This window comes from Oryctolagus cuniculus, chromosome 18 (genome assembly GCF_051225735.1).
Source record: "Oryctolagus cuniculus isolate XC-2025 breed Fujian yellow rabbit chromosome 18, ASM5122573v1, whole genome shotgun sequence".
NCBI classification, from domain to species: Eukaryota; Metazoa; Chordata; class Mammalia; order Lagomorpha; family Leporidae; genus Oryctolagus; species Oryctolagus cuniculus.
Genome location: NC_142884.1, coordinates 8,987,091 through 9,013,898, shown reverse-complemented (window position 1 = coordinate 9,013,898; position 26,808 = coordinate 8,987,091). Strand labels below are relative to the sequence as shown.

The 26,808-nt window shown below is 63.9% G+C and overlaps 1 protein-coding gene across 2 annotated transcripts; it reads left to right on the top strand.

The window, feature by feature from the left end:
* The first annotated feature begins 54 nt into the window (after positions 1–54).
* On the top strand, positions 55–26,808 carry PRR12 (proline rich 12). Of its 2 annotated transcripts, none has more exons than XM_070063058.2 (14): positions 55–603; positions 2,067–2,179; positions 3,053–3,214; positions 3,304–6,608; positions 7,071–7,704; positions 8,379–8,875; positions 16,584–16,700; positions 16,851–16,984; positions 17,161–17,648; positions 22,185–22,310; positions 23,053–23,150; positions 25,065–25,211; positions 25,584–25,679; positions 25,868–26,808. In XM_070063058.2, exons 1-14 carry the CDS (start codon positions 518–520, stop codon positions 26,012–26,014), a joined length of 6,150 nt encoding a protein of 2,049 aa, XP_069919159.2. In that variant the 5' UTR covers positions 55–517; the 3' UTR covers positions 26,015–26,808. The 2 variants fall into 2 exon arrangements, with proteins under 2 accessions (XP_069919159.2, XP_051696613.2); XM_051840653.3 differs by having other exon boundaries at positions 7,050–7,704.

Here is a 26,808-nt window from a genome sequence, read left to right as displayed (position 1 = left end):
CCAGACACCCCGCCGCCCGCCCCCCTTCCCCTCCCCCCTCCCCCAGCCGCCTTGTGCAAAGATGGCTGCACCGTGAGCGCAGCGGAGGAGGAGGCGGCGGCGGCGGCGGCGAGAGAGCGAGCACCCAGCGCCTGCACCCACCCCGGGGCGCCCGGGACGCCCCCTCCCGAGCGCGCGCCCCCCCCTCTCTCTAGCAAGCGCCGGGGCAAAGGCGGAGACAGCGGGGTCCCTCCACCCCCCTTTCCCTCCTCCAGGGGGAACCCCCTTCCCCCCGCCTTGGCTCAGCGGCTGCACCCCCCCTCCCTTGCCCGCCCCTCCGCCCCTGTCCCCTCCCTCCCCCCCGCCCGGGGCCTTCCCGGGCCTTCGGCGCCTGCAAAGAAAAAAAGAGAGAGAGAAAGAGAGAAAAGGGGGGGAAAAAAAAAGCAGTAGCGGAGGGAGCGGCGGCGGAGGAGAGCGCGCGCGCGCCCCCTCCCTCCCCCTCCCTCCCCCTCCCCCCAATTTCCACCGCGGCCAATTCATGGACAGGAACTACCCCAGCGCCGGCTTCGGGGACCCGCTCGGCGCCGGGGCGGGATGGAGTTACGAGAGGTCAGCGAAAGCTAGGTAAGGAGCTGGAGAAACGGGCCGAGGGGTGGGGGCCCCAGCGGGCCGGGCCGGGCCCGCCCGGCGACGCGTGCATCGCAAACTCCCCTCCGGCGTGCAAGGGAGCGGCCTCCTTGGGTTCGGAACAACGCCGCCGCCCCAGTTTGCAAATTGCAAACTCCTCCAAAGCCAGCTCGAGCATGCAAAGGGGAAAATGGGGGCGCAAAACAATTCGGACGGGAAGGCCTTGGGAAGGTGGGAGGGACTGGCTGAGCCAAGGCCTGGACTTCCCTCCATCCCCGGATTCCCGGCCTGCGGACCCCTCCCCCCCGGCGCCCCGGGCCCTGCTCTTGCAAAGGTGGGCAGGGAAGGAGAATTAGGAGCAGATCTGGGGGCGCGCACCCCCTCCCGGGTCCTATTGTTCCGGGACTGAGCGAGGCCGCGCCACTGCCCCCCCACCCCGAAATTCCGCGCGCAGAGTGGGCCCCGGGCCCCGCCCCCTTCCTAAGCTGGGGTTCTGTGTGTGCAAGGGGGGGGGGCCCTGGCATTTCGGACACGCCCCCTCCAACTCCCCCACCCCCACCCCAAAGACAGAGAATCTTAGTTGATGGGGAGGAGTGCAGTGTTTGCCCAGTGATGGGGACCAAGGCAGGGAGTCACAGCTTTCCCGTGTGTGTGTGTGTGTGTGTGTGTGTGCGCGCGCGCGTGAGCCCGGGCCTGTACATGCGTGGCTGGCAGCGTGTTCACCTGTGATCCGCCTCTGTCCTGCTCCAGACCCGTGGAGTCCTCATTCCTTACCTGCCCCCCCCCCACACACACCTACCCCTGGATTTCCCAACGTGGTCGGGCAGAACCCTAAAGGTGTCTCAGGATTTTGCACGTGGACTCCTCGCTCTGAGTTGGGTACCCCTTTGCACACATACCTCCCTGCCTTTGCAACCTCAACCTCAGGGGATGGAGGGCATTCATGTTCGCACTTGTACCTGGTACTTTCCCCAGAGCCTGTGCCCTCCCCACCCCCACCTCCCAGCCCCTGCTGTTTGGGGAACAGCCCACCTCCTGCTCCCAACTGAGTCGGCTCAGAGCCCACACGGGGCGGCCACGTGCACCTCGGGGGTCACCTGCGTGCGGGGAGGGGCGGGGGCCTCCTAGCAGGTCCGCCACACCTTTGAGCTTCTGCACGCAGGACACTTCCTGTCACTTGCTCCCTCTGCTGTGTGTACCTCCCCGGTGTGCATGCCTGTGTTTTCAGAGTGAGGCCACTTGGGCTGCATTCGCCCGACGGGGCTCTGGAGTGGGGTCTGCACTCCGAATTCCCGCTTTGGAGAGCAGGGTTTCTTAGGATACCCCCCCCGCATCCTCCCCCCACCCCACCCCCTGTGTCAGCTGGAAGGGTCCCCTCAACCCCCCCCCAGGGGATTTCTGGGGCTCCCCTTTCAGAGGGCAGCTGGGGGGGGACACTGATGTCATCCCCTTGCCCCCAGCTTGGTCTATGGCAGCTCCAGGACATCGCACCCCGAGACGGACATCTTACACCGCCAGGCCTACGCGGCCCCCCACCCACTGCAAAGCTATGCCACCAACCACCACCCGGCAGGTACGGCCCCCGTCCCGCCCCACTCGGCCGGGCCCTCCTTCCGAGGGAGCTGGTTGGCTGCTGAAAGTTCCGCCCCTCCTCATTGGCCGTGCCCTGAGCTGTGGCCCGCCCCTTGCTGTCTCGCCTCTGATTGGATGCCTCTGAGGCTGCGGGTGTCTCCTTAATTTCACGCAGGATTCGTCCGGCCCCGGCCCCGCCCCTCTTGCTGCCATTGGCCGTGTCCCATCAGCTCCCAAATCCCACCTTCTCTTCCAGTCTTTTCCGCCTCCCCGCAGCCCACCCCAGCCCTCCCGCGCCGGGTTCGCCCCATCCTTTCCCGGTGCTCTCAACGCTTTCTTCCTGATTCCGCTTCCTCCTGATTGGCTCCAGTCCTTTGGCCCGCCCCCGGGCCCCCCAAGGATTTACCTATCGACGTCGTCTTCTGTCCCTTCGGCTTTGCCTGCGGGACTTCTGATTGGCTCCCCTCCTCTGATCCCACCCCTCCCCTTCCTGGAGGGACCAGCAAGGAGACCGGCCTCTCCACTTTGACCCTTGACCGTCCCTGTGGTCCTCCCCATGTCTGTCGCTGGACCCCGCCACCTGGGCGTCACCTCTGGGACCCGTCCTCCGGCCCCTTGCTCCCTGCAGCTGTCCAAAGCCTTTGGCCTCCCCTCCCTGTGGCTTCCCGGGTGACAGCTCCGTCCTCACGCCTCGGACCACAGAGTCCCACCTGGGCGCCCCATCCCTCTCCCCGGTCCCCCTTGTCTTGGTGCTGACCACTTTCTCCTCTTTTCAACTTCCCGTTTTGGTTCCTTCCAACCCTAAATCATGATCCTGCCCTGTGCACCCCCCGCCCTCGGCTGACGCTACACCCCCCTTCCCGTCCCTGGCCAGGCCTCTCCGGACTCTTCGACACTGGCCTCCATCACGCGGGCTCAGCAGGGCCCGACGCCTCCGTCATGAACCTCATCTCGGCCCTGGAGTCCCGGGGCCCCCAGCCTGGCCCGTCTGCCTCCTCTCTCCTCTCCCAGTTCCGCAGTCCTTCCTGGCAAACAGGTAAGCCTAAGCCGGGCGGCCAGCTCTGGAGGGCCGCGGCGGGGCCGCCCGCGGCCTGCGATGACGCTGGCCCTCTCCACCGCCCTCAGCCATGCACACGCCAGGCCCCACGGAGCTCTTCATCTCGGGCGCCCTGCCGGCTTCCAGCAGCTTCCCGTCTTCCTCCGCCCTGTCGGCTTACCAGCACCCGGCTTCCTTCGGCAGCCGCCCGTTCCCGGTGCCCTCGTCCCTCAGCCTCCAGGATCCTCCCTTCAGCCCCCCCGCTAACGGGCTCCTGTCCCCCCACGACGTGCTGCACCTGAAGCCCTCCCAGGCACCCACGGTGCCTTCCTCCTTGGGCTTTGAACGCCTGGCAGGGGGTGGCGTCCTGGGGCCTGCTGGCCTTGGCCCAGCCCAGACGCCCCCTTACCGCCCTGGACCCCCAGACCCGCCTCCGCCTCCCCGGCACCTCCCAACTCAGTTCAACCTGCTGGCTTCCTCGTCCGCCGCCACCGAGCAGCCCTCCCCGCAGCTCTATAACTTCTCGGGGGCAGCCCCAGGCCCACCGCCCCCTGAGCGGGCCCTGCCCCGCCAGGACACTGTCATCAAGCACTACCAGCGGCCAGCCAGCGCCCAGCCCCCACCGCCCCCGCCACCAGCCCACGCCCTGCAGCACTACCTGAGCTGCGGGGGTAGCTACCCCTCCATGGGCCACCGGGCCAACCTGGCCTGCAGCCCCCTGGGCGGCGGGGAGCCCTCCCCAGGCGCCGGCGAGCCCACCAAGGCTGGTCCCAGTGCTGCCGCCGCTGGGGCCTCCGGCCGGGCCACGGGCCCCGAGGCTACTGGAGGAGGTGGGGCTGGAGGCGGTGGTGGCGGTTACCGCCCCATCATTCAGTCCCCGGGTTACAAGACCGGCAAAGGTGGCTACGGAGCAGCTGCCGGGGGGGCCACGAGGCCCCCGCCACCCCGCTCTACTGCCACGCCCAAATGCCAGAGCCTGGGGGGACCAGCAGCAGCCTATGCCACGGGCAAAGCCTCTGGAGCTGGTGGGGCAGGGGGCCAGGCCTATTCCCCTGGGCAGCCCCAAGGGCTCCTTGGACCCCAGGCCTACGGGCAGGGCTTTGGAGGCGGGCAAGCGCAGGACTTGAGCAAAGGCCCCAGCTACTCAGGGGGTCCCCCACAGCCTCCCAGCGGCCCCCCACCTCCCGGACTAGCCACGTGTCAGAGCTACTCCCCAGACCAGCTGCAGGGGCAGCTGTATGGGGTGCAGGGCGAGCCGTACCCCGGGCCAGCTGCCCACTCCCAGGGGCTGCCCACGGCGAGCCCCTCGCTCAGCTACAGTACTGGCCATTCCCCGGCACTCTCGGGCCACGGGGGCGGCTGGGGACCCAGCTCCCTGGGAGGCGGCGGGGAGGCCAGCCCATCTCACATCATCCGCCCTCTCCAGTCCCCGCCTGCCACTGGCCGCCCACCTGGAGTTGGCTCTCCAGGAGCCCCTGGCAAATACCTGAGTTCAGTGCTGGCGTCAGCCCCGTTCCTGGCTCCCCCAGGGGCCGGCAGCTATGCAGCCGGAGCAGGTGGCTATAAGGGCAAGGGCGATGGCTCAGAGCTGCTGGCCGGGCCTGGCGGGCCCCCTGCTGAGCGCACGGAGGATGAGGAGTTCCTCATCCAGCATCTCCTGCAGGCCCCCAGCCCCCCTCGGACCTCAGGGGCGGACGGCCTGGTGGGCGAGGACGGGTCGGCGGATGCCTCCAAGGGACTGGGGGGGAGTGGCGGGGCTGGGGGCCCGCCGGGCACGCCCTACGAGTTGGCCAAGGAAGACCCGCAGAGGTACCACCTGCAGAGCGTCATCCGCACCAGTGCCAGTCTCGACGAGGGGGCCACTGCGGCCCTGGAGCTGGGCCTCGGCAGGCTGAAAGAGAAGAAGAAGGGTCCGGAGCGGGGCGGCGAGACTCCCGAGGGGCTGGCCACCTCCGTTGTCCACTATGGGGCCGGCGCCAAGGAGCTGGGCGCCTTCCTGCAAAAGAGCCCCCCGCCGCCGCCTCCCACCGCGCAGCCGGCGCAGCCCACCCCCCACGGCCTCCTCCTGGAGACCGGGGGCCCTGACCTTCCGCTGGTGCTGCCCCCCCCTCCCCCACAGCTGCTCCCCTCCGTCCTCAGCCACGCCCCCAGCCCCTCCCCCAGCGCCCCCAAAGTCGGGGTCCACCTGCTCGAGACGGCCACCCGAGACGGCGCACCCCAGCCGCCCCCGCCGCCGCCGCCGCCTCCGCCACCCATGCCCCTCCAGCTGGAAGCCCACCTCCGCAGCCACGGCTTGGAGCCTGCAGCCCCCAGCCCTCGCCTGCGCCCGGACGAGAGCCTAGAGCCGCCAGGGGCCATGCAGGAATTGCTCGGGGCCCTGGAGCCGCTGCCCCCGGGGCCTGGAGACACTGGCGTGGGCCCACCTAACTCCGAGGGCAAGGACCCTGCCAGCGCCTACCGGAGCCCCAGCCCGCAAGGCACCAAGGCGCCCCGCTTCGTGCCACTCACCTCCATCTGTTTTCCCGACTCATTGCTCCAGGACGAGGAGCGAAGCTTCTTCCCCACCATGGAGGAGATGTTTGGGGGAGGGGCAGCGGATGACTACGGCAAGGCCGGGCCCCCCGAGGACGAGGGTGACCCCAAGGCGGGCGCCGGGCCTCCTCCGGGTCCTCCCGCCTATGATCCCTACGGGCCCTACTGCCCGGGTCGGGCGTCCGGAGCCGGGCCGGAGACACCAGGTTTGGGCCTGGACCCCAACAAGCCCCCGGAGCTGCCCTCCACGGTCAACGCGGAGCCGCTGGGCTTGATCCAGAGCGGGCCCCACCAGGCGGCCCCGCCGCCCCCGCCGCCCCCGCCGCCCGCGCCGCCGGCCTCGGAGCCCAAGGGCGGCCTCACCTCGCCTATCTTCTGCTCCACCAAGCCAAAGAAGCTGCTGAAGACGTCCTCTTTCCACCTGCTGCGCCGCCGCGACCCGCCCTTCCAGACGCCCAAGAAGCTGTACGCCCAGGAGTACGAGTTCGAGGCGGACGAGGACAAAGCCGACGTCCCCGCCGACATCCGCCTCAACCCCCGGCGCCTGCCGGACCTCGTGTCCAGCTGCCGCTCCCGCCCGGCCCTCTCTCCTCTGGGGGACATTGACTTCTGCCCACCCAACCCGGGCCCTGACGGCCCCCGGCGCCGGGGCCGCAAGCCCACCAAAGCCAAGCGGGACGGCCCGCCGCGGCCCCGCGGGAGGCCTCGGATCCGTCCGCTGGAGGTGCCCACCACGGCTGGGCCGGCCTCGGCTTCCACGCCCAACGATGCAGCCAAGAAGCCCCGCGGTCGGGGGCGTGGCCGGGGCAGGAAGGCCGAGGAGGCAGGGGGCGCTCGGTTGGAGCCCTTGAAACCGCTTAAGGTGAGGGGCGCTGGGGCTTGGACGTGGGTGAGCTGGGAGGCCCTGGCTTGGGAAAAGAAAGGGTTGGGGGCTCCTTGGTGGGGGGTGGGGGTGGGCGTTTGAATTGAGGGCATTGAGTAGGGGGTTATGTTCCTAAGACCTATGAGGATATGGGTGTGGGAGCTGGGAACTGAAACCATTTGGTTGCAGGCTAGGGGCTGGGGCTTGGGTTTTTAGGTTCTGGATCCAAAAGGATGACCAGTGTGGGTGGGGTGGGGGTCTGGGGAGCTGAACCCCAGACTGCGAGCAAAGAGAGGGTCCCATCATCCTGGAGCCAGCCAGGGGCTGTTAGGTGTGAATTCCGGGCACCGCAGGGCGAGAGTGGGAGCCTGGGCTCAGTGGGACTCGCGGTTGAGGGAGGAGCGTCTCCCAGGCCCTGACTCCCACCGCGCCCACGTGCAGATCAAGCTGTCTGTGCCCAAGGCCGGCGAGGTTCTGGGAGCTTCCTCGGGAGATGCCATGGCGGGCGCCGACCACAACAGCCTGGACTCCAGCCTGACGCGGGAGAAGATCGAGGCCAAGATCAAGGAGGTGGAGGAGAAGCAGCCGGAGATGAAATCGGGCTTCATGGCTTCCTTCCTGGATTTCCTCAAGTCGGGCAAACGCCACCCGCCGCTCTACCAGGCCGGCCTGACGCCCCCGCTCAGCCCCCCCAAGAGCGTGCCAGCCCGGGGCCTGCCGCCCCAGCCGCCCGCCGCCCCCGCTGTGCCACACCCCCAGCCCGCCAGCGCCTTCGGGCTCGGGGGCGCCCTGGAAGCAGCCGAGAGCGAGGGCCTGGGGCTGGGCTGCCCTTCACCCTGCAAGCGGCTGGACGAGGAGCTGAAACGCAACCTGGAGACCCTGCCCTCCTTCTCCTCGGACGAGGAAGACTCCGTGGCCAAGAACCGGGACCTGCAGGAGAGCATCTCGTCTGCCATCTCGGCCCTGGACGACCCGCCCCTTGCTGGGCCCAAGGACACTTCCGCCCCAGACGGACCCCCCTTGGCCAACACATCTGTGGTCCCGGGGCCACCCCCCCTCCTGGGGCTCCCCAGTGCCAGCAGCAACGGCACGCCCGGTGAGCGCTGGGAGGTGGTCTTGTGGGCAGGGCAGGGACTTTAGGTTGCTGAGGTCATCGGGTACTGTCGTGCAGTGTGGGCACTGCTTAAAGGAGTCTGTCCGCTCTTCACCTTGCAGGTGAGGTAGATTTGCATATTCATGATGGAGGGCAAACAAGTGCTGGGGGAAGGTGCATCGTTTTTGCTAAGTGAGCTGGCAAGGGAACTGGGTGGGCGCTGGAGAGGGTGGAGGTGGGGAAGGGCGGGACAGGCTGCAAATGGTGAGGACTGAGGTTTCGAAGCAGGTGGGGTGGGATGCGGGGCCGGAGAACAGCTCTAAGAGGTCAGTGATGAGTGACGGGGGCAGGGCGGTGTCTGGGGGACAGGGTACCATCTGGGTGCTGTTCTGCCTGACCTTGGACAGGAATTGCAGGGGAGGTGTAAAAAAAAAAAAAAAAAAAAAAGCTTGTGGCTCTGCGGGGGTTGGGGAGAGGGTGTCCGTGGTCCCAGACTGGTGGACAAACCCTGGAAGGAAGAAAGGCAGGGCTGGGCCCATGGCTCAGGGGCTCCACGGAGCCTCTCACGAGGGACCTGGAGGTGACAGGAGGGCCGCTGGGGCCCCGAGTAGGGACAAGGGGACAGGTGCCCGGGGGAGCACGCCTGGTACCCACGCCTGACGCCCCTGTCTCCCCAGAGCCCCCGCTGCTGGAGGAGAAGCCGCCGCCCTCCCCGCCTCCTGCCCAGACGCCTCAGCCCCAGCCACAGCCACAGCCCCAGCCCCAGCCTCAACCTCCGCCGCTGCCGCCACCGCCGCCGCCAGCCCTGCCCTCGCCGCCCCCGCTGGTGGCCCCCTCGGCCAGCTCCCCACCCCTGCCGCAGCCGCAGCCCCCGCCACCACCACCACCACCGCCGCCGCCGCCGCCGCCACCAACCTTGCCCTCCCCGCCGCCGCCAGCGCCCCCAGCGCCCCCAGCGCCGCCAGCGCCCCCAGCCCCTCCCGAGGAGCCGGCTGCCCCGTCTCCCGAGGACCCTGAGCCGCCTGACGCGCGGCCCCTGCACCTGGCCAAGAAACAGGAGACAGCGGCCGTGTGCGGGGAGACGGACGAGGAGGCGGGCGAGAGCGGCGGCGAGGGCATCTTCCGGGAGCGCGACGAGTTCGTCATCCGCGCCGAGGACATCCCGTCGCTCAAGGTGAGTCCGGGCCCCGCGGGGCGCTGCTGGTGCGTCGCGGGCGCGGGTGCACGCGCCTGCTCCAAGGTGGTCGCTCAGGCCTCTGCATTGAGTGTGTGTGCGCGCGCGCGCGTGTCTTCCTGTGTTGCTTATTGCGGAGGGGAATTCTGAGAAGTGAGTATCGCGGTTCCGAGGTGTGAACACCACTAAGGCTGCTATAGTGTGGCAAGGTCCGGCTGTGTCCTCCATGGCTGCTCCCGCCTTGATGGCACAAGACAGTTGTTAACATGTATCCCACCCGCCCTGCAGTAGGTACAGTAGCCAAGCCTTCCCGGGCCTCTGATACAATGGAGCCAGCTGAGGGAGACAGGCTGCTTTGTCCTTTGTGCCCTCATGGTGGACGTGGAAGGCCCAGGCATGTGACCGGTGAATGGAACAGCTCACCGGTTGGGAATGCTGGCCGTGGCAGGCCTGGTCTTGCGCTGTGGACAGTCCACCCACTGTTTCCGGCTACCCTGCCGCAGGGATTGGCAGAGTCTGCCCCCCCACCCTGGGGAGGGGGACTAAATCCGGCCACTACCTGTTTTTGTAAATAAAGTTTTATTGGCGCGGAGCCACAGTCATTCATTTACGTATCTTTGGAGTTGGTCTGAAAAGTCCCCAGTGGCCCCCACCTTGCCCATGCTGGAGCAGGCGTGACCGCTGTCGAGTGACCTGTCTTGTGCTCGGGTCGTTGGGCGGACAGCTGGCCAGAGCGATGCTGTGAGAGGTGCCTGCTGAGGGCAGGGGACGCCAGCTGCCCGTGGAGGGCTTGTGTGGGTGTGCAGTGGTCAGAGGTCACTGTCACCTGATGGTGGCACTGAAGGCTGGGTCGGTCTCTGTGCCATCTGCTGTCAGTGACTGTGGGTGACCAGGCAGGTCACCTCGTGTTCGCGCGGGCAGTTCCTTCTGGTTTATGCATGGAGAAGATTGGGCGCTGGCTTACTTGGGGGGCACTTCTCAGGGCACGTTCTCCTGCAGTGCTGTGTGCGAGGTGCACGGAGAGCAGGTTTGCCCTTGTTATTCTGCCTCTGTTTTACTGTGGGGAAAGCAGGGCGACTGCGAGGACGGAGCCCTGTGTGCCCAGTACCATCTCCTGGCCAGCCCCCATGGCCACCAATGCGACCCTTTCACCTACATTTTACCTTCATTTTTTATTTTTATTTTTTAGATTTTATTTATTTATTGGAAAGTCAGAGTTACACAGAGATAGACGGAGAGGGAGGGAGGGAGGGAGAGAGAGAGAGAGAGAGAGAGGGAGAGAGAGAGAGGTCTTCCATCCGCTGGTTCACTCCCCAGTTGGCTGCAATGGCGGGAGCTGGGCTGATCCAAAGCCAGGAGCCAGGAGCTTCTTCCGGGTCGTCCATGCGGGTGCAAGGTCCCAAGGACCTGGGCCATCTTCTACTGCTGTCTCAGGACATAGCAGAGTGCTGGATCGATGCCGGCACTGCAGGTAGTGGCCTCACCCCCTATGCCACAGCGCCGGCTCCTTTACCTTTTTTTTTTTTTTTTTTAAGATGTATTTATTTTGGGGGGGGGAGGGAGGGAGGGAAAGAGAGAGAGAGATCTTCTATCCACTGGTTCTGAAGCCAGGAGCCAGGTGCTTCTCCTGGTCTCCCATGGGGTGCAGGGCCCAAGCACTTGGGCCATCCTCCACTGCACTCCCGGGCCACAGCAGAGAGCTGGCTTGGAAGAGGAGCAACCGGGACAGAATCCGGCGCCCTGACCAGGACTAGAACCTGGTGTGCCGGCGCCGCAGGCAGAGGATTAGCCTAGTGAGCCGCGGTGCCGGCCAGGAGATAGATGCATTCTAAGGCTGACTGCTGGGTGGAGGACACAGGGCCTCAGCCTCCAGTCCAGCACCCACTGTGTCCCTGATGCCTCCAGTCTGTTGTGTCTCTGGCCCGGCCACGTGGAGCCCAACAGCTGTGCTTGCTGCTTACCGCCCTGTGTGCACTGTCTCATTACAGTCTCAGCGTTCTTCCTTTTTTTTTTTTTTTTTTAAATTTATTTGAAAGGCAGAGTTACAGAGAGGCAGAGAGAGAGAGGTCTTCCATCCACTGGTTCACTCCCCAGATGGCCCCAACGGCCGGAGCTGGGCTGATCTGAAGCCAGGAGCTTCTTCTGGGTCTCCCACGGGTGCAGGGGTTCAAGGACCTGGGCCACCTTCCACTGCTTTCCCAGGCCACAGCAGAGAGGTGGATGGGAAGTGGAGCAGCTGGGACTCGAACCGGCGCCCATACGGGATGCCGGCGCTGCAGGCAGCAGCCTTGCCTGCTCTGTGGCCCAGCGCCGGCCCTGAACTTGGTCGTTTTGCCTGCAGAGTGCAGCTGCCCGGCGTTCGTGTATTCCCTGTTGTGCAGTGCTCACTGCGGCCTCCGGGCTGCAGCTGTGGGAGCCTCTGCTTTCCCTGTTTGACACAGCAGGAGGCAGGCCAAGCAGCTCCCAGCTTCTCGCCCCCATGCACAGGGAAGGAGACAGGCTCGGCTGTGAGGGGCGCAGGAGCCCATGCCACTGGCACCGAGCTCAGCTCTGTAGACAGTGGTGGCATGGACAGCAGCTGGCACGGCTGGGTGCCCGGTGTGGGGACATTCGCCGGCCCCATTTCACAGATGAGGAAGTCCACGCTCCTCCGTCCGCGGGCGGGTGCCGAGCTGGGATGGAAGCCAGCGCCATCTGACACCGCTTCCCAGCTGGCACAGGGCGGCAGAAGGGGCCACGCGAGGCTCCGAAGCTTAAAATACAGCTCAGTGTGTGCTGGAGTGGGGGCCACACAGCCCGTGCCTGAGCCACCCGTGCAGGTGCCTGGCACCCGTCTGCGGGCCTGGATGTGGCGCACGCTGGTAGCACGGTGGCGAGCCCTGCGTTCGGTGCTCCCCTCACTCGTTCGAATCCCACCCGCTTCCGAGCCGGGCTGGGATTGAATCTTCTGAGCCTCAGTCTGCCAAACTGTGAAATGGGGTTGATGGGCTTAGCGCCTGGCTTGTCCGGAGCTGGGATGGCTCATGCCGCCGTCAGAGGTGCCGGGGCTGTTTGTCCCTGTCATTCCGCTCGACGATCTTGGGCACGTCTGTAGTCCAAGGCTTGGCAAGCTTTTTCTGCAAAGGGTCACATCCAGTGCGGCTTTGAACTGTGAGCTCTTATGGTCTCTGACACACATTCTTTGTTGTTGATTTTTTTCTTTTCCTTCTTTTTTAACAATCCTTTCAAAATGTAGAAACAACTCCTAGTTCAAAGACTACAGAAGCAAGCTATGAGCCGTTCTGGTTGCAGAAAAGTGACAATTCAGTAGAAATGCCTTGTGCCCCACGTGTGTGACTAAACTTTCTCACTGCCGCGTTTCCAGCAAGTGAAAAACACACAGTTGGAATTAGCCATAGGAATGTGTTTTATTTAAGCCAACATACATATCTAAAATGTCATCTTGACACTTAAGTTGATACAGGGTTATGTTGATGCGGGGTTAGTGCTGTGACGTAGTGGGTAAAGCCGCCACCTGTGTGCTGGCATCCGACACGGATGCTGGTTCAAGTCCTGGCTGCTCCACTTTCGATCCAGCTCCCTGCTAATGCACCTGGGAGAGCAGTGGAAGATGGTCTAAGTGCTTGGGCCCCTGCACCCATGTGGGAGACCCGGAAGAAGCTCCTGGCTCCTGGCTTTGGCCAGACCAATCCTGGCCATTGTGACCATTTGGGGTGTGAACCAGAGGATGGAAGATCTCTTCTCTCTGTCTCTCCCTCTTTGTAACTCTGCCTCTCAGATAAATAAGGTAAATATTAACAAAAAAGAAAAAGGAAAACTACCATTTTTAAATGTTCAATATTATTAAGATGGAAAACACTAAGACATTTTGTGTTCAGTTTTGTGTAGTGAATCTTCAAAACCCAGTGTGTGCTTCACAGTGGGAAGACGTGCGGGTTGGACCGACTGCGTCTCAGGGGCTGCAGAGCCCCCCTTGTCTCCGGGGAGAGGCTGCTGTCTTGGGTAGCGCAGGGCTGGCTTCCTGGCTTCAGCTTCCACGTCTGCAGAGTGGGAGTGGCCATGTCCACTCTCAGCTCCGTAGGGTTGCTGTGAGGGTCATGGGGGCGGGTGTATGCCCCAGTCATGTAAGAGCTGACTGGTGGAGCAGAGTGTGGAGGGACCGGGGCGGCTTGTGCAAAGGCCCTGTGGCAAGGAACAGCGTGCATGTTTGTGGTGTGCAGGGGTGCAGAGCACTGGGAGGCTGTGAGTGCTGAGCTGGATGGTGGATTTGTCCCGGTGAGAAGACACTGGGATGTGTGTGCTGCTAGGGCCCCTGGCCAGTGGCAAGGGAAGGGGAGGAGAGGAGGCGTCCAGGCCTGGAGGGCAGTCGGCCCATCGCTTCTGTCCTGTGACCCACTCCCCTGTCAATGGGACCCTGCTGCTGCTTCATTAGTACCGTGCCTGGGTGCTCCTAGCTCACTGGCCTGCATTCCTGCCTGTCACTGCTCAGACTCTCAGGAGAGAATCTGATTGGCTAGCTCTTCACCAATCAGCCGCACCTTTCATTGAGTAGAGGCTGTGGGTAGGTCAGCGTCCCTAGAATTGGAAGTGGGAATGGTCAGCGATATGCCTGACCTGAGGCGGGGCAGGAAGGGTGGGACTTGGATACTAAGTGGCCTTGACTGGGGATTGGACAAGGATGTTGCCGTGGGTAAGGCTTGGTGGCCGGGGGTGGGGTAGGATCCAGGTAGGAAGAGTGGTTTGGGGGAAGGTGGCAGGCCCAGGCAGAGGGTCCCACCCAGCTGAGAGGTAGGAGGGGCCTGCAGGGGGGTGGTCTCCCCTGGCTGGAGAACATGCCCAGGCCTCATCGCAGGCTTCTGAGAACCACAACAGGAAGTATGACCGTCGCACTGAGGGTCCCACGTGTGCAGCAGCCTGGGGCTCAGCATCCGGGCTTTGGTGGACATTGTGGCACAGCCGGTTAAGCCGCCGCACGCGAGGCCTGCTCCCCCGTTGTGGCACAGCCGGTTAAGCCGCCGCACGGGGGGCCTGCTCCCCTGTGCCCTTACTGCAGCACCAGGGTCGAGTCTCTCCCCCACCTCTGCTTCCCATCCAGGGCCCCTCCTGCTGCTGGGCATGCTGGGAGACAGCAGGTGTTGGCTTCAGAACCTGAGCCCCTGCCACCCACTGGGGAGACCTGGATAGACTTCCAGGCTCCTGGCTTCAGGGTGGCCCAACCCTGGCTGCTATGGCCGTTTAAGGAGTAAACTGGCTGATGTCGCTCTCACTCTGCCTTGCGAATAAATAAAAATGAGTGGATAAGCAGTAAAAAGAAAGGAAGTCTAAGTTTGTCTGCTGAGCTGTGAGGGTCGGGGTGGCTATGGGCCAGGTGCAGCAGAAAGGACAGGAACCTGAGGCAGGAGCTGCTCTGTGCCTGGCTGAGGCCCTGGAAGGCTTGGGAGCAGGCAGGACCAGGTCTGAGATGGACTTTCCCATCCTTTGGCCTCTGACCTCTGACTCACGTCACGGGAAGAAGGTTCTGGAGTTAGGGTGCGCCCGGCAGCTCGGCCTCATTCTCATCAGGTCGTCATAACCCCTTCCTGGGGCTGACTGAGGGTGTGGAAGCGCCAAACTAAGAGCGGGCACCCGATACTTGGCGCGCAGTCCCCGCCGTCATAGCTGGTGCTGGTGGCAGACATCACTAATCAATCCCAGGAGTTGCTGTTGCCGAGCCCAAGCCATGACCATGCTTGAAGTCAGCAGTGAATCCTGGTAGTGGCTGCATTCTTTGAACGCGTGGACCGCCCCTCGCCCATCTCTGGGCGGCCGCAGTGCCCGGTCCCCCGTCCCACTCTGTCCTTATTCGTGCTTGGCAGGGGCGTGTGTCCGGGTCAGCCCCTTCCTCATGTGGCATCCCTGCCTCCGGGAAGTATCCTTGGATTCAGATTGAATTTGAGGTCCCCCTCAGACTTGCACGGAGTCTGGGTGCGCCCATGCCTTGTGCCGTGGTGTTCGGTGCGCGAGCCTGTCTACATCCACGGCTGTCCCCTCATCCCTAGGTGCGACGCTAAGTCTGACTCACGTCCATCCATTCCCGGGCTCCTCTGGGGCATGCACAGGACTCGGGGTGCACATCTGTGTGAGTGGGGTGCGCACTGTAGCTGTCACCTGTCAGTCCCCTGCAGAGCCACAAGCCCGCCCCATCCTGTTTGCTTGTCTGTCTGTGAGGCCCTGGGGAGGGTTTTGTGGCTTTGAGGCTTCCCAGCAGGGGGCCAGGCGTCCCAGGGGCTGAGGCCCGGGAAGCCCAAGTCAAGGCAGATGGCACCGGCTCAGCTGTGTCTCCGGTGGTGGAAGGGCCGGGAGAGGGTCTCGCTCCCCCTGAACGTGCTGGAAGGCAGAGAGACAGAGGGACGCACAGAGACCGTCCATCCATTCCTCAAATGCCTACAACCACCCGTGCTGGCCAGGCCAGAGCCTCCCCTGTGGGTGCGGGGGCCCAAGCACTTAGGGCATTGGTGCTGCCTCCCAGGAAGCTGGAATTAGGAGGAGAGCCGGGACTGGAACCCACGCACTGCAGTCCTAAGTGACATCTTAGTTGCTGCGTCAAACCATCCCCAAGGGCTCCAGCCTCGCGACCTAATCACTCACCTCCCAGCAGCCCCGCCTCTTAATACTAGGACCTTGGTGGTTTGATGGCCACGTAAGAATCTGGGGGGAACACAAGGACCCAAGCCCTAACAGTGGGGAGCCCTCCCTGATGCACCCCATGCCCTGCACCTGACAAAGGCGCCTGAGTGCTCAGGGGTTGTCAGGACTTGATCCCAGAAAAGAACTGAGGGGCCCGCGTTGTGGCGCAGTGGGCTAAGCCAGCACCTGCAGTGCCAGCATCCCATAGACGTGCTGGTGGGAGTCCCGGCTGCTCCACTTCCGATGCAGCTCCCTGCTAACGGCTCTGGAAAGCAGCCGAAGACGGCCTAAGCACTTGGGCCTCTGCACCCACGTGGGAGGCCTGGGTGAAGCTCCTGGCTCCTGACTTGGGCCTGGCCTGGCCCTGGCTGTGGTGGCCATTTGGAGAGTGAACCAGCAGACGGAAGACTTCGGTCTCCTCCCTCTCTCTGTGTAACTCTGCTTCTCAAACAAACAAACAAGTACACTGTGGGTAGGCTACAAGGGGACAAGGCCAGATTCCAGCTGTGCCCAGGGCTGAGGACATCATGGGACCAGAAGGCCAGTGGATGGGCTGTGTTTGCTGATGACCCTGCCTGTTTTCTCTCTTTCTTTTAATGTTTATTTGTGTGAAAGGCAGGGTTACAGAGAGAGACAGACAGACAGACAGACAGGGGGAGGTCTTCCATCCATGGGCCACCCTCCAAATGGCAGCAGCAGTCAGGGCGGGGCCAGGCTGAAGCCAGGAGCTCCATCCGGGTCTCCCACAGGGGTGCAGGGGCCCAGGCACTTGGACCATCTTCTGCTGCCTCCCAGGCGAATTAGCAGGGAGCTGGATCAGAAGTGGAGCAGCTGGGACTCAAACTGCCAGTTGTGCTCATATGGGATGCCGTCATAACAGGGAGTGGCTCAACCCACTGGGCCACAACACTGGCCCCTCTGTGTGTTTTCTGAGGGAGAGTGGTGAAGGAGGCCAGAGGGCCGTAGTTGGGGCGGGGGGGGGGGAGGTTTGGGGATGGGGGCTGACCCTGCTGGCCTGGCCGCCCTCCTCCTGTCCGTGCAGCTGGCGTTGCAGACTGGACGTGAGCCCCCGCCCATCTGGAGAGTGCAGAAAGCCCTTCTGCAGAAGTTCACGCCGGAGATCAAGGACGGCCAGAGGCAGTTCTGTGCCACCAGTAACGTAAGCCTGCACTGGAGGCGGAGACCCGGCGGTCTGGGGACGGGGCTCTCCCCCCCTGACCCATCGGAAGGGTCGGGAGCCACTGGGTGGCCCAGGGCCGGGCAGGCACCGGGGGGAGGAGCTTCCTCACGTGTCACCTTCCCTCCATAGTATTTGGGGTACTTTGGGGATGCAAAAAACCGGTACCAGCGCCTCTACGTGAAATTCCTGGAAAACGTTAACAAGAAAGACTACGTGCGGGTCTGCTCTCGGAAGCCCTGGCACCGGCCCCCAGTGCCAGTCAGGTACTGCCGGGGGGCGGGGTCCTAAGTGGGGGGGAGATTCAGTCAGGGGATGGGGACCCAGCGAGAGGGGGCTGCTTGTGTGTGGAGCTCACTAGGCCTGGGAGGGGGCACGGCCCCGAAGCAGAGACGTTGGGTTCCTTGGGGGTGCTGACTGCGGCCCCTTCTATCCCTTGCAGACGCTCTGGGCAGGCCAAGGGCCCCCCGTCGGCCGGGGCCAGCGCTGCCCCTCCCCCCAAAGCCCCAGCACCACCCCCCAAGCCTGAGACCCCCGAGAAGGTGACGTCGGAGAAGCCCCCAGAGCAGATGCCCGAGACGGCCGTTCCCGAGCCCCCCGCGCCTGAGAAGCCGTCCCCGCCGCAGCCGCAGCCGCAGCCGCAGCCGCAGCCGCCACCCGGGGACAAGGAGAAGGAGAAGGAGAGGGTGACACGCGGGGAGCGGCCGTTGAGGGGTGACCGGGGCACCGGCGGGCGGCAGACACGGCCTGAGCGGAGCCTCCCCACGGGACAGCCCGCCGCTGCCCGGCTGCCCAAGGCCCGGCCCACCAAGGTCAAGGCTGAGCCGCCCCCTAAGAAGAGGAAGAAGTGGCTGAAGGAGGCGGCGGGCGGGGGCCCGGCGGGCAGCTCCTCGGACTCCGAGTCCTCCCCTGGAGCCCCCAGCGAGGACGGTGAGGCCCTGGCAGGGTTGCAGGGAGCCGCGGGGGAAGGGGGAAGGGGCGGGGCTTGGCGGGCGGGGCTCGGGCAGCAGAGAGCTCCACTGGCCTGTGCAGGAGGGGCCGGGAGTCAGGGCATCACAGGTGACAGCGACAGCAAGTCACGGGGTCCCTGGCCCCAGCCCGTCTGCTCTGAGCGCTGGACACGGGGCAGCCTGCTACATTTTCCCAGCAGTCCCGGGTGGCGGAAGCCGTTAGCATCCTCGTAGCCACATGGGGAGACCGAGGGGCACACAGCCTGTTCCGGCGCCCTCCAGCCCGGTGCTCTTTTGTCTCCGCGTGGGAAGCTTCCGAGGGCAGGGGGAGGTGTGCACCAGTGTCCGTCCCATGCGCCCACAGGTGCTGCCGTCTCCTGTGACGTGTGGGTGCCCCTCGTGACCTCACCAGTACAACGCATGGTTTCTTTTTTTTTTGACAGGCAGAGTTAGACAGTGAGAGAGAGAGAGACAGAGAGAAAGGTCTTCCTTTCTCCGTTGGTTCACCCCCCAAATGGCTGCCATGGCCGGCACCGTGCTGATCCGAAGGCAGGAGCCAGGTGCTTCTCCTGGTCTCCCATGGGGTGCAGGCCCCAAGCACTTGGGCCATCCTACACTGCACTCCCTGGCCACAGCAGAGAGGTGGCCTGGAAGTCTTTTTTTTTTTTAAGATTTATTTATTGGCCGGCGCCGCGGCTCACTAGGCTAATCCTCCGCCTTGCGGCACCAGCACACCGGGTTCTAGTCCCGGTTGGGGCACCGGATTCTGTCCCGGTTGCCCCTCTTCCAGGCCAGCTCTCTGCTGTGGCCAGGGAGTGCAGTGGAGGATGGCCCAAGTGCTTGGGCCCTGCACCCCATGGGAGACCAGGAAAACCATCTGGCTCCTGCTTTCGGATCAGTGCAGTGCGCCGGCTATGGCGGCCATTGGAGGGTGAACCAACGGCAAAGGAAGACCCTTCTCTCTGTCTCTCTCTCTCACTGTCCACTCTGCCTGTCAAAAAAAAAAAAAAAAAGATTTATTTATTTATTTGAAAGTCAGAGTTACGCAAAGAGAGAGAGGTCTTCCTTCCATTGGTTCACTCCCGAATTGGCCACAATGGCTGGAGCTGCGCCAATCCGAAGCCAGGAGCCAGGAGCTTCTTCCAGATCTCCCACTTGGGTGCAGGGGCCCAAGGACTTGGGCCATCTTCTACTGCTTTCCCAGGCCATAGCAGAGAGCTGGATCAGCCAGGAGCAGCCAGGACTTGAACTGGCGCCCATATGGGATGCTGGCTCTGCAGGCAGTGGCTTTACCTGCTATGCCACAGCGCCGGCCCCAACATAGGGGTTCTTAACACACATTTCTGTGAGGTTTATGAAGTATGCATGAATTTGAATTTTTTTTCACACTTAATGTTTTTCAACACTTTGCTATATGCTTTTTTTCCATTTGGGATACAGAGAGACAGAAAGTTCTCGTTCGCTGGCTCACTCCTTAAACACCTGGACCGGAAGGGGGCTGGGAGCTCCATCAGGGTCTCCCACAGGGGTGGCAGGGGCCTGCCATCCCTGCTGCCTCCCAGGGTCTGCATGAGCAGGAAGCTGGAGCTGGGAGCCAGAGTTGGGACTGGAACCCATAATCTCTGATATGGGGTATGGGTGCCTCGACCATTAGGCCAAATGCCAGCCCTGGATTGTCAGTTGTTTTGCAGCCAAAAACAAAAAAGACAAACACACACACACTTTTCTTTCGATTCCATTTTGCTTTGAATTTTGGAAATATTCTTTATGTAAGGCGCTGGCTTGCACTCAGTTACTATGTGCCACTCTTTGTTTTTTCTTTCTAAAGATTTATTCATTTGAAAGGCAGAGTTACAGAGAGAGGGCGAAAGAGAGAAAGCAAGAAAGTGAGATCTTGTATCCACTGATTCACTCCTCAAATGGCCACAATGGCTGGGACTGGGGCAGGCTGAAGCTAGGAGCCAGGGGCTGCTTCCGGTGCCCCATTGTAGGTGCAGGAACCCAGGCACTTGGGCCATCTGCTGTTGCTTTCCCAGGCGCGTTAGCAGGGAACTGGGTGGGAACTGAAGCAGCCAGGACTAGAACCTGTGCTCCCATGAAATGCCGGTGTCGCAGGCTCTGGGTCAAGCCACCACCTGTGGCACCAGGATCCCAAATGTACGCAGGTTCAGGTCCCGGCCACTCCGCTTCCGACCCAGCTCCCTGCTTACGCGCCTGGGAAAGCAGCGGAAGACGGCCCAAGCGCTCGGGTTCCTGCACCCACGTGGGAGACCCAGAAGAAGCTCCTGGCTTCAGATTGGCTCAACTCCGGGCGTTGTAGCCATTCGGGGAGTGAACAGCAGATGGAAGGTCTGTCTCTCCCTCTCTAGCTCTGCCTTTCAAACAAATAAATAAATCTTAAAAAAAATAGACCATTTGCACATTGGCTTGTTTGATCCACGTGAGCTCTGTGTCGTGCTGTGGAATTACACGTATTGTAAGGAAGAGGAGTAGGTGCTGAGTGTTAATGACTTCCCCAGTGCTGGCGTGCCCGACTCAACAGACTGGAAATGCGGGAGTCAGACGGCAGAGGGGGAAATGCGGGAGTCAGACGGCAGAGGGGAGTTCTCTTCCAACCAAGTTCCCAAGCTGGCCCAAGGATCATGGGAAATAAGCAGCTCTTTCTAAATAAAAGTTCCAGGGCTCAGAGCAGGGCCCATCCTGTCTTCTCACGTCCCATTGGCCGGGTCTTGGTCACATGGCTACGCCTAGCTGCAAGGGAGCCTGGGAGATGTAGTCTGCATTTGGCTGTGTGTGCCTTCCGCTGGGAAGTCAGGCCAGGCGGCTGCGGTAAATGCTGAGCAGATGAAGATGGGGCGAGGAAGCAGGTTCAGGGACGCCCGGGGGTGCAGATCTCGCCCTCTCGGGCCCTCGGGTTTTTTCTGTTTTTTAGGGTAGCTGCATCGAATTAGCTCTCAAGCCACCTGTTGAAACTGCAGGTGCACAGCTGTGTTGGTTCTCACGGGAGCCCTCGGGCTGGGCAGACTCACATCCCGCCCACCCACAGACCCAACCCCGTCCCCGAGCCCCCTGTGCCAGCCCCCCCCCCCCCCCCCGCAGGGACAGCCCCGCCGGGTACCCGGCCACTGGGGCCTACCCCGCTGCTCACCGCCACGGCGGCCCAGTCCCTGGGCCTGCCCCCTGCTCTGCTCTGCCCCACAGCCCTGGCCCTGGTCAGTTGCATCTTGCCTCCCTTACGCCAGCCCTGCTGCTCTGTGCGCCTCTGTCCTGTCCCTGTGCACTGTTCGAGCTCCCTCCGTTGCTGCGTGGTGCGTTGGCCGGGCCTCCGTCTCATCCCTCCAGTCCGTCCCCCGCATGACCTCAGAGGGATAGTTCTTTTCTTTTTTTCTTTTTTTTTTTTTTTTTTTGACAGGCAGAGTGGACAGTGAGAGAGAGAGACAGAGAGAAAGGTCTTCCTTTGCCGTTCATTCACCCTCCAATGGCCGCCGCGGCCAGTGCGCTGCGGCCGGCGCACCGCGCTGATCTGATGGCAGGAGCCAGGAGCCAGGTGCTTCTCCTGGTCTCCCATGGGGTACAGGGCCCAAGGACTTGGGCCATCCTCCACTGCACTCCCGGGCCACAGCAGAGAGCTGGCCTGGAAGAGGGGCAACTGGGACAGAATCCGGCGCCCCGACCGGGACTAGAACCCGGTGTGCCGGCACCGCTAGGCGGAGGATTAGCCTAGTGAGCCGCGGTGCCGGCTGAGGGATAGTTCTTAACACTCGCACCTGCTCCTCGGCCATGCCCCCACCAGAGGACGCACGTGCTGTTCCCGCCTGCGTGTGCAGTCTCGTCTCTGACTCGATGACTGTTTCACAGACAAACTTTACCGTCTCCATCGTTTTCCTTTATACAATGCTGCTGCTTTTAATTTTCATTAATTAATTTATTTACTTATGTGAGAGGCAGAGAGAGAGAGTTTCCATCCACTGGGTCACTCCCCAAATGCCCCCAGTAGTTGCCTTGGGCCAGGCCAAAGCCAGGACCCAGGAACTCCATCTCCGTCTCCCGTGTGGGTAGCAGGAACCCAAGTGTCAGGGCCACCATCTGCTGCCTTCCCAGAGGCATTAGCAGGAAACAGATTGGAAGGCGGAGGTGGGGCTTGACCCTGGCACTTGGATATGGGATGTGGGCTGGGCCAGAGCCAGGAGCTGAGAATCCAATCCAGGTGCCCCAGGCAGGCGGCAGGGACCCAGCCACTGGAGCCCCCCGGGGTCTGCGTTAGCAAGAAGCTGGCACTGGGGAGCTGGGAATCGAACCCGGCCACTAGAGTGTGGGACGTGGGCTGGCCCCCGAGGACGGCGCCTGCTGCCTCCCCCTGAGCTCGCGGTGGTGCCTGGAGGAGCGCACACCGCGCTGGGCTTGCCTGGCACAGCGATCTCCGTTCCGGTCTCTGGGGTTTGGAACAGGGCCTGCAGCCCAGGAGTCGCCTCTCGGGAGCTTGGAGTAATGCTCCCACATCCTGTTTTCCCGCCAGAGCGGGCGGTCCCTGGGCGTCTGCTGAAGACCCGGGCAATGCGGGAGATGTACCGGAGCTACGTGGAGATGCTGGTGAGCACGGCGCTCGACCCGGACATGATCCAGGCCCTGGAGGACACGCACGGTGAGCCGCGGCCCGGGGAGGGGGCTGAGGCTGGGCTCCCGGGGCTGAGGGAGGAGGCTGGGGCTGGACCCCTGGGTCTGAGGGAGGAGGGGCTGGGGCTGGGCTCCCAAGTCTGAGGGAGGAGGAGCTAGGGCTGGACCCTCGGTGTGAGGGAGGAGGGGCTGGGGCCTGGACCCCTGGGTCTGAGGGAGGAGAGGCTGGGGCTGGACCCCTGGGTCTGAGGGAGGAGGCTGGGGCTGGGCTCCCGAGTCTGAGGGAGGAGGGGCTAGGGTTGGACCCTGGGTGTGAGGGAGGAGGGATTGGGGCTGGACCGCTGGGTCTGAGGGAGGAGGCTGGGGCTGGGCTCCCGAGTCTGAGGGAGGAGGGGCTAGGGTTGGACCCTGGGTGTGAGGGAGGAGGCTGGGGCTGGACCCCTGGGTCTGAGGGAGGAGGGGCTGGGGCTGGACCCTGGGTGTGAGAGAGGAGGGACTGGGGCTGGACCCCTGGGTCTGAGGGAGGAGGCTGGGGCTGGGCTCCCAGGTCTGAGGGGGGAGGGGCGGGGCTTCTGGGTCTGAGGGGGAAGAAATTTGAGGACCCAGACCTGCAGGACTCTCCCTGGCTGTGATGCATTGTGGGGCAGTGGCCCTCCCAATGCCCTTGGCCCTGGTCCCTTGTAGGGCCCTGGTGCATTGTGGGCTTGGTGCACTGAGGGGCCCTGGTGCATCATGGGGCCATGGCCGCCTGACGCCCGTCCCACCTGCAGATGAACTGTACCTCCCGCCCATGCGGAAGATTGACGGCCTCCTGAATGAGCACAAGAAGAAAGTCCTGAAGCGGCTGTCGCTGAGCCCGGCCCTGCAGGTGCCTGGGGCTGGTGGGAGGGGCCCAGGGCTGGGCATGGAGGAGGCAGCGCGATTCGGACATCATGAGGGTCCCAGGCCTGGGGGGCAGGGGTCGCTGGGAGGGACCGTTCTTCTGGCCTAGCTGGGAGATGGGGTCAGGCTCAGGCTGTGGGGTGGGGGTCTCGGGTTCCCAGCAGCCCTCCAGGCCCAGAGAGGTGGGGGTGCCATTGAGGAGCCCTCGTGTAGTGCAGGGGGTTTCGCCAGAGGGCGGTCCGACGGCTCAGCAGAGCTCGGTGTGCGGTTCAAGGGTGGAGGCCGAGACGCAGCCCAGGGCAGCCGGTGCCTCCGTGGGATCTGAGGATGCAGCCCCCAGCGGAGCGGGCAGTCACGTGCGTGGCTCCCCCCGGGTGGCCCGGGGCTCGCGGATGCAGCCCCCAGCGGAGCGGGCAGTCACGTGCATGGCTCCCCCCGGGTGGCCCAGGGCTCGCGGATGCAGCCCCCAGCGGAGCGGGCAATCACGTGCGTGGCTCCCCCCGGGTGGCCCAGGGCGCGCGGATGCAGCATGAGGGCAGCTCTGAGCATTCTGAGACACGGTGCTTGTCTGCCTCTCAACATTCTGGTTGGGACATTAGCCTGGCACGAAGAATTCCGGGGAAAAACAGTGCTGGAGTGACTCGGAATTCTGGGAGAAAGGAGGCCCTGGGGTGCAGCGTGCAGGGCTGTCACTGTGCCCAGCCGCGCAGGTGCTGGGGCGAGCATCGGGTGACTCAGAGGGTTCTGGGTGGGGTCCTACGGCCCTGTGGTTTAGAGTATTAGGATAGAGCTAGAGCGGCCTGGGAGAGCATAGGAGATGCCCCGGTCCTGGGCCCTGCACCCGCGTGCGACACCCAGAAGAAGCTCCTGGCTCCCGGCTTCAGATCGGCGCGGCTCTGGTCATTGCGACCAATTGGGGAGTGAACCAGCGGAGAGAGGACACCCCACCCCCGCCCCGCCCCGCCTCTCCTCACTGTGTAACTCTTTCAAATAAAATAAATCTTTAAAAGAAAAAAAAAGGATAGAGCTAGAATTATGGGATGGAACGTGAGTCTGACTTCAGAAATTGGACTTAACAGCACTGAACATTTGAGGGTGGATGTATTCATTTGAAATCCTGATGGCAGAGACAGAGAGAGATCTGCATGCTGGTTTCCTCCTCCAATGCCCACACTGTGGCCAGGAGCCCAGAGCTCCACGTGGGTCTCCCACCTGGGCCGTCCCCTGCTGCGTCCCAGGCGCATCAGCAGGGAGCTGGATCGGAAGCGGAGTGGCTGGGTCTTGAACCTGTGCCTCACTGGGGGACGCTGGTGCTGCAAGTGCTGACTTAACCTACTGTGCCACGATTTCTGCCCCTCAGATTTTTTTTTAAGACTTATTTATTTGAAAGTCAGAGTTACACAGAGGAGGAGAGGCGGGGGGGGGGGGGGGGAGGAGTCCTGCATCCACTGGTCCACTCCCCAGTTGGCCACAACGGCCAGAGCTGTGCCAGTCCGAAGCCAGGAGCTTCTTCCCGGTCTCCCACGCAGGTGCAGGGCCCAAGCACTTGGGCCATCTTGCACTGCTTTCCCAGGCCACAGCACAGAGCGCGATCGGAAGTGGAGCAGCCGGGACTCGAACCGGCAGCCATGTGGGATGCTGGCACTGCAGGCGGCGGCTGTATCTGCTACTTCACATTCAGATAGCGTTTTAAACAGACTCCCAGAATTTTGGTAGGAAGTTACGCTGGTGCTGAGAATTCTGGGGTAGATGGTTAAGCAGGCGCCGAGAACCCCAGGACGAGCTGTGCCTGACCCGGAGCATTCTGGCCGTCTGTGAGGCCCAGGCACCTGGCGGCCGGGGCTCTCTCGGGTGGGGGAGCACCCAGGGCAGGGCCCACTGACCCCTCGGCTTCCCACAGGACGCCCTGCACACGTTCCCACAGCTGCAAGTGGAGCAGAGTGGGGAGGGCTCCCCCGAGGAGGGGGCGGTGCGGCTGCGGCCGGCCGGGGAGCCCTACAACCGCAAGACGCTCAGCAAGCTCAAGAGGAGCGGGGTCCGCGCCCAGGTGGGGGCGGGGCCGGGACGGCGGGGCGGGGCCGGGGCGGAGGGGCGGGGGCGGGCGGAGGGGCGGGGCGGGGCCTGGGAGGCGGGGCGGGGCCGGGGAGGTGGGGCGAGGCCGGGGCGGCGGGGCGGGGCGGGGCGGGGCGGGGCCTGGGAGGCGGGGCGGGGCCGGGGAGGTGGGGCGGGGCCGGGGCGGCGGGGCCTGGGCGGTGGGGCGGGGCCTGGAGGTGGGGCGGGGCCGGGGCGGAGGGGCGGGGCCGGGGCGGAGGGGCGGGGCCGGGGCGGAGGGGCGGGGCCGGGGCCGGGGCGCCCGGCGGGAGGGCAGCTAGCTCTGGCTGGCCGAAGGCGCTGACACCTGCCCACTGCACCTGCCCAGGAGTTCAAGGTTGAGCTGGAGAAGTCGGGATACTACACACTCTACCATTCACTGCACCACTACAAATACCACACCTTCCTGCGCTGCAGGGACCAGGTGAGCCCCTCCCCCCGTGCCCGCCGCCCTGGGGGCCATCCTCCATCCGCACCACTCCGGATCCAGGGGCGCGGGCCCCCAGGTACCCCCCTCCCCCGGGACCCTGATCCCCAGACCCCCCCTGCGGCCGCCCCCAGAGGCTGGTGTCCCTCTGCCAGTGCTGTGTTTGTGCCGCCCGCCCCCCACAGACCCTGGCCATCGAGGGCGGCGCCGAGGACCTGGGCCAGGAGGAGGTGGTACAACAGTGCATGCGGAACCAGCCGTGGCTGGAGCAGCTGTTCGACTCCTTCAGCGACCTGCTGGCCCAAGCACAGGCCCACAGCCGCTGCGGCTGACCCGGCCCCTCCCCGGGGCCCCCCCTCCGCGAACCGAGAATCCGGACAGAACTGTGTCCGCAGGAGCCGTACCCTGGGCTCCCGGCACCAGGGGCGCGGGGTGGGGGGTGTCCTCGGTCAGGGTGTGTCCATGCTGCCCCCTAGGGCAGGGGTCAAAGTTCGACTCCCCCCTCCCCAAGCCCTCTCCACTCCCTCCCTGTTCCTCCCGCTGTTCGGTGTACAGAGAAATTATTTATATATATGTATAAATGTCTATTTAGTAACGGTTCCCCTCTCCCCCTGCCCCCCCCCCCGCCGCGGCCCCGCCCCTCCACCTTGTACATAATGTACAGGAAATGTCTATGTGTGGCTGACGGGGGCGGGGCGGCCTCAGAGAGCTGGGGACCCCCCAAGCCCCTCCGCAGGCCAAGATCTTTGCTAAAGGCCACTCCCTCCCCAGGGCATTCGGCGTCGGGCGGGAGGGGGAAAACGCATCTTGTTAATTATTTTTAATCTTATTTATTGTACATACCTGGGGCGGGGTGGGGGGCAGGGGAGGTGGAGGGGGGAGAAGGGTCCCCGCCCTCTGCCTCTCCCACTCCTTTTCTACGGCGGTTTGTCTGTGTCTGCCCCGGCCCCTCCCCCTGTTGTCTGGATGTGGTTCTATTTTTTATGGGTCTCCTGCCCCCTCCGCGCTCTCCGCCCCTCCCGCGGACCCCGCCCCCACCGCTCTTTCTTGGGCTTCTGTACAACTCAACTTGTATACACTGTGTACACACAACCAGCCAAACGAAAACCCGATGGCAAACACTTTA